Below are 14,511 nucleotides of genomic sequence, written 5' to 3'. Positions count from 1 at the left end.
CCAAAACACCTAAAATGAATATAGCGTTCATTTCTACAAGCATTTATAAAGATCAATCTTTTTAGGTACTAGGAAGAGGAAAAGAAAATACTGCTAACATACTGGGTTGCCAAAAAGTTCGTTCAGTTTCTTCCATAAGATGTTACAAAAACCCGAACAAACTTTTTGGCCAACCCAGTAACTTCAATACTACCCTTGCTTATTAACATACATATTTTAAAAAATGATTATGGAACCTAATATGCTCAATAACACAGATATCTGAAAATCTAAACATCAAAGCTGCTTATCAGTCTATTAAAATTATGGTTCTATGCTTCTGTAGGAAAAAACAAAAATCACATCCACCATACTATCATGGAATTCAAACAAGGACTTGATGGGGGAATGGGTACATAATAAATAGCTTTTCAAAACATGTTTTTAAAATCTTAAAAACCTTTTCTTGAAAATTTTCTTTAACTCTTCAACTATACCTATTTACTCAAGTAAATGTTCTTATACTAGTTTTGAAGTATTTTACATAAAATTTCAATTCCTTCAAAGCATTATACATTATCAAAATTTTTCACTGTCATGATTATAGAAAAAATCAAAAAGTTTTATATTTTTACCTGGTCTTGGTACCGGCTGTGCTGCAGGAGTCTGCGTCTTACGGGCCGAGGCACCCTCCTTTAAAAGAATAAAAATGGGTATGTTAAAGTTCCTTTGCATGATAAACACTTTCATTTAATTACTGCAAAGAAATTCCATATCTCTCTCAGTCACTCCACTAAAAAAAAAAACAAAAAAAAAAACAAAAAAAAAGGAAAACCTCCCCTTATCTTTTATGCTATTGGTTGTGAAGTAGTAAGAGAAATCTTTAGTGGGAATATATTTAAATTGTTACCATTCAGTAGTTATTGTAAGTAGGCAGTATTTTTCAAATACTCAATGATTTGCTTAATTGCTGGCAATTATAATATTCTCAGAAATGTCGTTACCAGTTTAAAAATCAAGTCAATCTTTTTTTCCCTTAAAGAGTCTCAAAATGAATAAATGATACATAATCTCACATGTGAAAGATGAAAGTGTTACCTTGAGTTCATTTAAAAAAATGCAAATATTTCAAATTAAATGCGTTTTAAAATATTCAGGGGAAATAATCCATTTATAAAGATGAGATTTGTTACATTTAAGAGTAGTTGAAAATATCTTAAAAACTGAATAACAAATCTCAACTAATTACTAAGCATGTAATATATACAAGGAAATATGCTATGTATTGAAGTACATCAATTATATACTCAAGAATAAATGCCTCTGAAATGCTTAAGATACTTCAAAAGTTATCTATATATTTAGTGCAATAGTTTCAATCATATTCACACTAAATTCTTCATTAAACCATTTTTCTTTATAGAAAGCTACAAGTGTAAATTTCAAAAACAACTAGTAACTCATGGAGATTTTATTCTAGTTGTATTCAAGTGAAGGAAATTTGATAAATATCATGGAAGTTACATAAATCCATAATAATAAAAATCACTACTACAACCACAGAAACATTTCTAAAGAAGTCCTGCTAAACAATGTTAATTTTAATCATATTACATTTTCTTCAAAAATTTGGAATGGTAAAATCATTTGGAATGATAAGCTATCCCAAAGCATCTTTTTTTTTTTTAATGATTATAAAAATTAGTACCAACACAGAGAATGTATTTCACTTGGAATTCGGTGGGATTCCTGGCATTCAGTTAAAAAGCCAAAGAAACCATTCTTTACTGCAAAAAATAATAGCAGCAGAGGCAACTAGCAAAAACTTTTTGGGGAAAAAAGGTACCCGAAGACAGCAGAACATCCTTTTCCAATATTTTCACTGTTATGCATTTAGTTATACATTGTGTGGTTGAAACTGAGTCACTCTGGATGCTGGTTTCATGGATGTGTTAAGTTTGTGAAAATTTGTCAAGCTTAATAATGATATGGTCATTACACTACAAGTAAATTATATTCAAGTAAAATTTTAAATGTAAAGAAAGTGAGTTATTATTAAGGTGGAGAGCATATTAAACATTTAACTTCATTTAACATGCTGAAATTTCTGATTTATATTTTTCTCTAAGTTCATGTTAGGGGACACAACGGCTTTTACTCCTCTTTGTAAATCTAGTACCTAGAACAGTCAACAAATGTGTGTCATATTGAACTGAGTCTAGACTTTTAAAAATCAGAAGCCAAGGGATAATCATTAAATAGAAATTAACTAGACATTACATAATAAAATAACAAGATTAAGCTTTAACCATATTACTTTTAAATCCTTATATGTAAATACAGACTCACTGGGTATGGTTTAAGTACACAGAGAAGGAAGAAAAATAAAGGAAATGAGACAGGAAGAACAATGAGCACACACATATGGAGACCTCTTTCTGTCTGCATTTGACTATAAGGCTGGTTGAATCCAAATCAAAGCCCTCTTCACCTGAATAGAGTAGACTTAGATCAAAATCACTAGAATACAGCACTAGAATGGAAAAGAAAAGTCTTTTCCATTACAAATTATTACCCTTAAGTATTTCTGTCTTCAAAACTAGACCCCTTTAAATATCAATAATGGGCATTTTATGTTTACCAAGTAAGCAATCTTTGCTTGATGACCCCTTCCCGTTCCAAATCATTCCTTTTGGCAATAATCCCCTGGTTCCTGGTCACTGGGCAAGACATATGTCCTGGGCTAGGTCTACTGAGAGTTCTTCTTTGATATGTGTTTTATAAATTGGAGCTCGCCAGTCACAAGGCTATAAGGAGGTTAAGTCTAAAATTACAGATAACCGTGTCTTTTGACCCATGGAGAAAACCCATCTGCAGAAGGACATAATGAAGTTACTGTTAGGGAAAACACTGACTGAAACCACCCACCCTGGCCAGGCAAGGACAGTAACAATCTACATGAGTTATTTTATGACAGAAGATCCTGTAAGGAACACGGAACTAACAAGACACCACCAACCGGAAGAATATGGGAAAGGTCAAAAGGACAGAGATGCCAGTCCACATGTCCTACCAACCTCCCAGAATCCTCCTCACTGGAATCCATCTTGGCTGAGCGGTTCCACGTGCCACTAGAAAGGACCCTGTGTCAGAATGATTGGCCAGAGACAACCTGGAAACTAATCCCATCACCATAAAGCCTGAAACTGCAAGCCACGTGGGAGAGCAGTCCTCCTGGGTCACCTTACCCTCCTGCTCTCCGCCAGGACGCCCCTTCCCAATAAAGTCTCTTGCTTTGTCAGCACGCGTGTCTCCTCAGACAATTCATTTCCAAGTGTTAGACAAGAGCCCACTCTCGGGCCCTGGAAGGGGTCCCCCTTCTTGCAACATTACCAGCATACAAGAAAACACATGGAATACAATATCCCTCATAATATCTGGCCTGTAAGACCTATTCTCCTGCTAACCCTTCTTGATTCTAAGAGCCATTAAAATCCCTCATCTCATTCTATGCACCCCACACAAACAATTTTTGTCTTAACTAGTTGAGCAGAATCTGTTAATTGCAACCAGAAGAGTGTTATCTAATTTTGTTTTCTCAGATTCACTGAAAATTCTGAGTTGCCAAAAGTCACTATGGTATAACTTCGCTTAATTCTGAAGTAAACACACACAAATAAGCTCAAACGCACACAATCATACACAGCTATGACACTTCAGTAGGCTGTGGGCTCCTGGAATGAAAACCGGGAGACCTTCACTAATCACGTCGTTAGTTCATGGCCATTTCTAGGACGCCCTAGCCAATACTAAGAGCTAAAAGCTCATTCTACTCTGACCTGCATTATTTTGAAATAAATTTGTATAAGTCATTGCATAAAGGACCTCAGAAACCATATAGTCCAATCCCAGCACCCTTTACTCTAAAGATGAAGAGACAGAGGTGAAATAGTTTTTCAAAGGCTACATAGTGGTATATCTGGCATATATTAAGAAACAAATAATAATTGGCAGTATCATGGAGTAAACCGACAGTTCTATATTTTTAAAGATATCTGGATTGGGGGGAAAATACTACTCAGCTGGGAAAAGAAAAGTAACAGCACAAAAACAACTAAAAGAGCTGACAAGTTGTGCCAACTGGAGAGGAAAACCTGCTTTCTCTTAAAAAGTCAGAATCATTACAATTTCACTAAGACTTGAGGCATTCTGGAAAAGAAGTAACTGATAAAAAGGGATGGGGGAAATAGTGATAGAATCATATTTGCAAAATGTAACAAGACAAAAACAAAGTAAACTGTTTACAGTCCTTCCTTGCCTTCTTTTAGCAAATGAGATAACCTAAAATCTTCTGGTATTGGGAGACAGAACAGTGGTATTTGCTGTTTAAACAAGTAGAAAATAAAACCATAATATAAAATATCATAAGAAAGAATATTTGTTACAAGTATCAGTATGCAAAATATACTATATTTAATTTTGAAAATTGCTATTTATATGAAACTTAATGAAATACTGAAATTGCTTAATGAGAAAAACATACAGAATATATATGCAGATTCTAGGAGTTTATAATCTACCTCTTTGACTACTGTACTTATGAGAGGAAAAGTAATATGTTTTAAAAAGTAAACAAATACTAATTTACAGTTGCATGTTTTTTCTTTGTAAAAAGTAACTCATTCCCATGAAATCTGGATTTGATATTCAGAATTCTCAAGTATCAGGATTTTTTTCTTTCAGCAACTGAATTTTTAAGTTCACTGAGTGAGTCTTCAAGTATTTTGGAAAAACTATGTACAAAAAGGAAACTGCAACTCTGAGCAAATCACAATGAGGCTGAAAAGCACTAAAGGTTTCAGGAACAAAACACTTCAACACAAATTTTAAGTAGACTTGTCATAACCTGGGGGCATATGTATACAATGTTTGCCAATACAGAAAATAGCTGACACATTTCTAAAATATAGTATAGTATATCTATACAGGCATATCTCAGAGATACTGCAGGTTTGGTTCCATACTACTGCAGTAAACTAATATCACAATAAAGTGAGTCACAAAATTTTTTGGTGTCCCAGTGCATATAAAAGTTATGTTGACACTATACTGTAGTCTATTAAGTGTGCAATAGCATTATGACTTTAAAAAATGTACATGCCTTAATTAAAAAAAACTTTATTGTTTAAAAATGCTAGCCATCCTCTGACAAGGAGGGTTGCCACACCTTCAATTTATTTAAAAAAAAAAAAAAGCAAAGCACGTAGTATAATAAAACGAGGTATGCCTGTTAAATATATAGATTTGATACCTCTATCAAATTTCTCATTATGCTATATAACTACTTGTCTACTTCTTACAACCAGACCATCAATTACTTGAGGTCAGGGACTGTCCATCACATGTCCAATGCCTGTTATAGAGAGCCTGATGCATGGTATATATGCTTAATAAATATACATTAAGTAATTAATTAAAACAAATCCATACCTTAGCATTACTGATTCACTAGTGTTATACTGGTTAAACTGCTTTAATCTGTTAAATGAAGATGGTAAAAATATCACAGAAGATTACTGAAACAAAATTTATTTATTCATTCCACATACTTTCACCGAGAGCATCAAGTACCAAACAAGAAACTGGGAATGCAGCAGTATAAACAGAAGCCACGTGGTCCCTGCCCTTATGAGATTGGCAATCTAACGGAGGAAGCCAGTGACTGAATAAATGAAGAGAAGTTGAAAAATTAGAAATATAATTACATATGTATTTAATTATTCATAATGTGCATATATGTGTATTTGTCTGTAAGTGTGTATGTGTGTATTTGTCTGTAAGTGTATATGTATGTCTGTGTGTCCAGCTCACTGCCCAAAATAAAGAGAGACTAATAACTGTTAAACCATCTTCTTTCCATAAAGAGACATTCTCTATACAAAGATAAGAAAAGAACTAGCAAACCAAATTCAGCAGCATACTGAAAAGATTATACGCCATGACCAAATGGGATTTATTCCTGGAATACAAGGATGGCTCAACATATGGAACTCAATCAGTGTAATAAATCACACCAACAGAACGAAGGGAAAATAAGCTCATGATAAAACTTCATGATCATCTCAATTAATGCAGAAAAAGCATTTGACAAAAGTCAACATTCTTCCATGATTTAAAAATTAAAACCCCTCAACAAACCAGGAACAGAAGGAAACTTCCTCAACATCATAAAGGCTATATATATATGTGTGTATATATATGAAAAATCCACGGTTAACACCATACACAATGATGAAAGACTGAAACCTTTTCCCCTAAGATCAGGAACAAGATGTCCACCTTCCCCACTTCTACTCAACGTAGTACCTGAAGTTCTAGCCAGAGCCATTAGTCAAAAAAAGAAATAAAAGACATCCAAAATCTGAAAGGAATTGATAAAAGTATCTCTTTGCAGATGACAAGATGTATATGTAGAAACCTAAAGATTCCCAGGGTGGGGAGGTTGTGCAGGGAACAGATGCCCTACCACAATTAATCAACTATTTCAGCAAAACTGCAGGGCGCAAAATCAACACACAAAAACCCACTGCGCTTCTATACACTACCAACGAGCAATCTAAAAAAGAAACGAAGGAAACAACCCCATTTGTAATGGCTTTTAAAAAATCAAATACTCCAGAATAAATTTAACCAAGAAGCAAAAAAACTTGTACACTGCAAATTACAAAGTGTTGCTGAAAGAAATTAAAGCCATAAATAAATGGAAAGACATCTATGTTCATGGACTGCTAGAATTAACTATATTAAGATTTCAATACTACCCAATGCAATCTACAGATTTAACACAATCCCTGTCAAAATCCCAAAGGTGTTTTTGCAGAAAGAAAAACTCATCCTAGAATTTATACAGAATCTCAAGGAACCCCAAGGAGGCAAACTAATTTTGAAAAAGAAAAAAGTTGGAGGACTAAAACTTCCAGATTTCAAACCTTACTACAGAGGTACAGTAATCAAAACACTGTAGTAGGGCATAAAGACAGACCTATACACCAATGGAATAAGACAGCCCAGAAATAAACTTTCACATACATGAAAAGTGCTAAGTCCATGCAATGGGGAAAGGACAGTCTTTTCAACAAATGATGCTGGGAAAACTGGATATGCACATGCAAAAGAATGAAGTTGGACCATTATCTTACATCATATACAAAAATTAACTCAAAATGGATCAGAAGCCTAAATTTAAGAGCTGAAACTTTAAGACTTATAGAAAAAATCAAAGAGTAAAAGCGTCATGACATTAGATTTGACATCAGTTTCACGGATATGATACCAAAAAGTACAGGAAACAAAAGAAAAAGATAAACTGGACTTCATCAAAATTAAAAGCTTTTATGCATCAAAGGACACTATCAACAGAGTGAGAAGTCAACCCAAAGAATGGGAGGAAATACTTGCAAATCATTTATTTGATAAGGAATTAATATCCCAGACATTTGGTTATAATATTATTCTGGATGTGTCTGTGAAGATGTTTCTAGATAAGATTAACATTTCAATCAGCAGACTGAATAAAGGAGATTGCCCTCCCCAAAGGAGATGGGACTCATCCAATCCACTGAAGGGCTGAACAGAACAAAAAGGCAAAATAAAAGAGAATTCACTCTGCCTGGCAGTGGTCAAGCTGGGACATGGGTATTCTCCTGCCTCAGCCTCAGACGGGAGCTTACACCAGCGGCCCTCCTGGCTCTCAGTCCTTCAGGCTCAGACTGAAGCTATACCATCCCATCAGCTTCCCTGGGTCACCAGCCTGATGACTGTAAATTCTGGGACTTTTTAGTCTCCCTAAGCACATGTGCCAATTCCTTATGATCGATCTATCTATCCTATTGATTGTTCCTCTGGAGAACCCAAACTAATACAGCAATAAAAATTTGGATCAAAAGAGAGGAAACGAGAGTGAGACAGAACACAAAATCTTTAAAGAGGTATTCTTTCATACTGGGAAAATGTCAGGTTTTTAAAAATTGTTTATCTGTAGATTAAAAAATTACATCCACATGAATGTAGATGAAATGTTAATCACAGCACTGCAATTAGAAACAAACCAAAGCATGTGCACTGATCTCCTTTAACACCAAAGTCTATAATGATCACATACTTTCTGGTACAAATGAACAATTCTTTCTCACTGAGTTTTAATAAAAGCATTATCGTTCTCACTTAAAACTGGCAGAATTGTTTTTATAAGTGGCAGAGGGATACGGGTAAGGTAGAAGGTCCACAGGCTCATTTGTGTAGCTTATGGATCCATGGACTAAAAACAAATACACTGATGTTAACTAGAGACAGAATAAATCAGTGCAAAAAAAAAAAAAAGCTTGATTTACAAGTCTTGAGCTCTAGGTTCTAGCTTTGGCCCTGCCACATTAAGAGTAGATCTTTGAGAAAAATCACAACCTCTCAGGGTCTTAGTTACCTTGCCTGTAAAATGAGGAAACTAGATTTTTAGATGACCTCAAAGGTCCAATTCTGCTCTGAAATTCCATTATTCTAATGTAAGTAATACCTTTTCAATAGGAACAATGCCATTACAGTACAACCCGAAGGGTCCAATTAACTGATTAAGTTTGAAGACATAATTCAATGTTTCTTCAAACGCATACAGCTCATAATTTTGCTCTATAGTTTATAAATTTGCTCTTCTTTTGTTTCGTGTGAATAAATAATATTCTCCTGACCAGCTCCCTCTATCAAAGGTTACACGTTTGGAATTATATTAATTTCATTGTTTTGGGAACCAAAGATTATAGCTACTGGCAATACAGGTAGAAAGGGAAATAACAATATTGTAAGCTTTAAAAGAAAATATTCAATGTTTTACCATTTAATGATTCAAGAAACTGACTGAGGAAGCTAAAATAAAACAGAGACCTGTACATACTTAACTATCTGAAATCACACATACTGAGACAGGCAACTGAAATGTCGTGAAACATTATAAATTCCAGAGATGTTAATAAATACAAATTCTGTGAAAAGTTACAGAGGAAATACAGATAAAACTCAAAGTCTACTATGAGGATATTTATGAAAAAGAAACATACTCAATATGTTAATTAATAAGTAATCAGGGAGACACTAAAAAAATGGAGGGTACAAACAGAAATATATAAATTTTCATTTTTAAAATTTTAGTTCACTAAAACTCAGGAACTGTATTATCTGTGAGCCCTCTTTTTATTTATTAAAAGGGGATAAAATATTAGAAATACATAAAAATTAAACAGATAAAAATGTAACATAAAACCAACTACAGGGCTTCCCTGGTGGCACAGTGGTTAAGAATCCGCCTGCCAATGCAGGGGGACACAGTTCGTGCCCTGGTCCGGGAAGATCCGACATGCCTCGGAGCAACTAAACCCATGTACCACAACTACTGAGCCTGTGCTCTAGAGCCCCGCGAGCCACAACTACTGAGCCCATATGCCACAACTACTGAAGCCCGCGTGCATAGAGCCTGTGCTCCACAAGAGAAGCCACCGCAATAAGAAGCCCGTGCACCGCAACGAAGAATAACCTCTGCTCGCCACAACTAGAGGGAGCCCACGCGCAGCAACAAAGACCCCATGCAGCCAAAAATAAATAAAATAAAATATTTATTTTTTTTAAAAAAACCAACTCCAAAAAAAAAAAAAACAAAAACAAAAAACCAACTCCAATTGGGAAGATCAAAAGTATCAAAGCAGTGAAACTGAGTGAGACCACAGTGAATTGTACAAGACAAACTCTACCTGAAGGGAAAAACTGTAAATAACTATATAACATTTACTTCTAGTTATCTGTGCCACCTTTATAATGATTTGTGTACCCATCAAGTCTAGAAATCTCTTGAAAAAAAGGAAGCTAATGATGCAGTATCTCATATGCTCCTGTAATTTGTGTATATGCTTAATGTATTTGCTGAAAGTAAGTGAATCCGTTGGGCATCCTCTAAGAAATTAGGGAGGGGAAGAAATCAAACCCTAAAGTCAACCCTTTCCCCTTCCTAATCCTATAACCTTTGCCTGTCTCTTTTGCAAAGTTTTGAAAACTTTGCAAAGTTTCTTTATACTAAAGTCCCTATTGCCAACCAGACCATAAACAATCATTCTGAAGACAGCTACGTTACGTACATGAATTTAGAATCAAGTATACTCAATGTTCCCAGGTCATCTCAAAGAGGCCCTTTGGGGAAAACATTCTATTTAGTTACTTCTGTCTTTTGCATTCGTTCCTTATCTACTAAAGCTATTAAATAAGAAGCATTTTTCAATATTAATAATTTATATTTGAGTAACTATGCTTCTTTGTGAAGTTTTAGTGCACTTGTAAGTTCTAACATATTATATCTACCTGAATTTACAAATGGTCACACTTTGTAATGAATTAATAGTGTTAATATTTTTAAATACTCATGTGCTGGGGAGCAGGGAGTCAGGAGTAAGACGCCTGAAACAATTTAAAGGTGCAGACCTAGTAGGCTTCACAACTCTATGTAAGAAATATTTTACACTGACCCCTCTAACAATTTAAAATTAAATGCACAGGTAACATTAACCTATGTATGTAAAATTTTTAATGGAAACCAATATCCTAGCAATATACTCTGTATTACAATTATGCTTTAGATTCATTTAAAGAACACACACACACACACACACACACACACACACACACACACACACTCTCTGAGACACTCAGAAGGCCTTGCTGTTTTCAAAGATTGTCTCCCACACTATAGACTACCTTCCCTGGCCACACTCACTAAATGCCCTTCAATTATTTTGTCAGCCAAACACACCTTCCCTCGTAAACTTCCAGAACACCTCCTAGAAAAGTAGTATCAAGCCCAGTACTGCCTTCATTGATAACCCCAGTTCTAACCTCTAAGACTATTCCATGTGTGTCAAACAACAACTGAAAGATTCTAGTTGATTCGTGCTAAAAAGAAACAGCTATGCTACTGAGAAACCAAAGAACAGGGGCTTCCCTGGTGGCACAGTGGTTGAGAGTCTGCCTGCTGATGCAGGGGACACGGGTTCGTGCCCCGGTCTGGGAGGATCCCACATGCCGCAGAGCGGCTGGGCCCGTGGGCCATGGCCCCTGGGCCTCCGCGTCCAGAGCCTGTGCTCCGCGGCGGAAGGGGCCTGCGTACCGTAAAAAAACAAAAAAAACCCAAAGAATATACAAGCAAAAAGGCATACCTCGTTTTATTGCACTTTGCAGATACATTTTTTTACAAATTGAAGGTTTATGGCAACCCCATGTTGTCAGATCATGGTTTTAGCATTTTTAAATTAAGATATGTACATTATTTTTTTTAGACATAATGCTATTATTGCACAAAGTATACTGTAAACATAACTTTTCTATGCACTGGGAAACAAAATGCATGTGACTCACTTTATTGCGATTTCACTTATTACAGTGGTCTGGAATTGAACCCCAAATATCTCTGAAGTGTGCCTTTACTATTTTTTTTTAAATTAATTAATTTATTGGCTGCGTTGGGTCTTCATTGCTGCACGCGGGCTTCCTCTAGTTGCGGCGAGCAGGGGCTGCTCTTCGTTGCAGTGCACAGGCTTCTCATCACCGTGGCTTCTCTTGTTGCGGAGCACGGGCCCTAGGCGCACGGGCTTCAGTAGTTGTGGCACGTGGGCTCAGTAGTTGTGGCTTGCGGGCTCTAGAGCGCAGGCTCAGTAGCTGTGGCGCACGGGCTTAGTTGCTCCACAGCACGTGGGATCTTCCCAGACCAGGGCTTGAACCCAAGTCCCCTGCATTGGCAGGCGGATTCTTAACCACTGAACCACAGCGAAGTCCCTGCCTTTACTATTAAAGTACTTGCCAAATTACTGCTGATTTTAGATGCTTACATTTTCCCTTAGGATCATTAACAGTTTGTATGAATCAAACCAGATAAAGGTGTCTACAGTTAGTTTTGAAAGAGACTTTAAATTTAGCTCTGCTTTCAAGTCTAAAGAAATTCTTAAACAATATGAGAAACTGCAGCACAAGTTTGTGAAAACTGAAGGAAAGAGTAAGGCAGGCAAACACTGACACTTGTGGTCATTCTGAGATTGCTAATTTGCAATCAGCTAATTCCTGCTTTGAGTTCAAAGAAAAGCAAAACTGGTTCATAAATCTTATATTAACTTCAAAGGAAAATGCCACATTCTTAATAAACACAATAATTTTTTTTTCAAAAATGGAAAACTACTAATATTAAATAGTCAAAAATATGCTATTTGTCCAAATCCTTTATGCAATGAAAAAGATGTCATCTGATTTTGAGTCAAAACAGTCAAGAGATATAAACTCCAAGCAAACACTGCTACGCAAAATTGCTGATTGATCTCAATAAAATTAAAATTGGTATCTAAATAACTGTGTCAAATGGAATTTTTCAGAGTAGTACGTTGGAAATTACACCTAATCCAAAACATTAAGGTTTTTCTCCAGCACTGGAAAAAGATAGCTAGTTCTTCAGGTGAAATAAATGGCTTGCATTTAGGGGCTAAAGAGTCAGACTAAAGCACAAACAGGAATGGAGACTAATGTAGGGAAAACCAGATTTATGTTCCCCTCCTCACATTACTCAAGGCTATTAGCTCATTCTCAGTGAACAGAAATCACCCACCATGGTTGAAGTGTTCTCCCCACAACCCTTTCTCCCTTGTTCTTTTTACCAAGGACATTTAGTTGAATTTATATAGATACATGAATAGTATAATACTTGACTTTCCTATTACATATTGAACAAATCTGTACCTGATTGATCATGTAATAATCACTCAGATACTATTAACAACATGAATAAAAAAGTAATAATTATTTCTGTACCCAGTAGAAACTAAGAGTTAGGAGGCATAGCAAATCCTGCCTTTAAATTCTGGCTCCTTAGGGGATATTCTAGACATGCCCAGGAAAATCCTAAAATGAGCCTGGACAATGCTGGCCATAATGCATATATAATAGTAATATCCATCTATTTTCCCACCAGGGATGTGTTCTAAAATTAAAAAACAGACCTATGCAAGTAAAAATTACAAGACATCTATAACTATAAAACTTAACAAAATAGCTGCCAGTTTGCTGAGTCTGACAAAGAAATCTGTCACATTTACTGAGAAAGTTTAACCATAGAAATCAGATGTTAAAAGAAATCAGACTAAAGGAAGAACTTCTACAAGCTTGCCTGTCATACGATTTTTACCATTTCTCTTGGCTGGAAACATGCAGGTTGCTAGAAAAAGTCACTAAAGGAACTTTTATCTCACGTCTGCTGTTTTTCTGTAAAGTTCCTAACCAGCTTAACTTAAACATAAGAAACAGGATGCAGTTGTACCTATAAGTTTAAAGTAAATTCTGATTCAGTACACAGGTACCCTTTCATTAGCTTTCAGGAGTCTCCTTTGCTGTGTAAACACTTTCCCATCACAAGCACAGTTGAGACAATAGTCCACTGGGAATTCAGGGGCCTAATACTGCACCTAATACTGCAGGGAACCACTAACCAGCAGGTTACCTATGGAGTTCTCTTAATAATCAAGATCCATAAGAAATCCAGTGGGCATCAAAAAAGAGTCCAATCAAAAGAACAGCCACAAATAATTGCTTTATCCTTCCTGGAGAAAGGGCAGGGAATGTAACTAAAACATCTTTGTATCTCTAACATTTAATAAGCTGTGCCTAATTGCAAATGTTGGCACACAGTAGTTGATCAGATATGTATTTGCTGATCAAGTGATTAAAGCAAAAATACAAACATCCATTTATACTGCTATGAATGATCTCTGGGTATGCTGTGCTAGTAACAGGAAAAAAGTCCCACAATTTCTCCAGCAGTGCCATGCAGCATAATAGTTAAGAAGAGAGGATAAGGACTTATTAATCTTGCTTTAATTCCCAGCTGGACTCTTTCTCATCACTAATCATCTGATATTTGGGATAATTAGTTTACAACTCTAAACACTGGTTCCTCATCTTTAAAATGGGTATTACAATAATAAACAATTATGAGAAAAAAAGTCATTTATATAACAGCTCAAGTAGGCTTAGCACACAACATGAATTTAGTCACTGCTGCTAGTTGCATAGTCAAATCCTACGTCAGGAATTATTGAGAAATAATGATCTACTACAAGCCACTTATACTTTTATAAAATAAGTTATTTTAAGTAGGCACTTAAGCATTACTCTGCCACCTAAGTCTAATTTTTTTTTTAAAAAAAAAGAGTAGTTTTTTTTTTTTTTTTTTTAAAGAGTAGTGTGGGCTTCCCTGGTGGCGTAGCAGTTAAGGATCTGCCTGCCAGTGCAGGGGACAAGGGTTCGAACCCTGGTCCAGGAAAATCCCACATTCTGTGGAGCAACTAAGCCCGTGCGCCACAACTACTGAGCCTGTGCTCTAGAGTCCGTGAGCCACAACTACTGAGTCTGTGCACCACAACTACTGAGCCCGCACACCACAACTACTGAGCCTGCGCACCACAA

General features: G+C 35.8%; 1 protein-coding gene across 1 annotated transcript in view; it reads right to left on the bottom strand.

The window, feature by feature from the left end:
* The window catches only part of CDC73 (cell division cycle 73), a 92,298-nt gene that overhangs the window by 26,386 nt on the left and 51,401 nt on the right, over nucleotides 1–14,511 (bottom strand). The window contains exon 11 of the mRNA XM_004275835.3: nucleotides 615–672. Coding sequence (XP_004275883.1) covers nucleotides 615–672 — 58 coding nt within the window. The remainder of the gene's footprint in view (nucleotides 1–614; nucleotides 673–14,511) is intronic.

Source organism: Orcinus orca, chromosome 1, assembly GCF_937001465.1.
Source record: "Orcinus orca chromosome 1, mOrcOrc1.1, whole genome shotgun sequence".
In the NCBI taxonomy this organism is placed as follows: Eukaryota; Metazoa; Chordata; class Mammalia; order Artiodactyla; family Delphinidae; genus Orcinus; species Orcinus orca.
The sequence above is the reverse complement of the archived record's forward strand: the minus strand, read 5'-3'. Positions and strand labels throughout refer to the sequence as shown.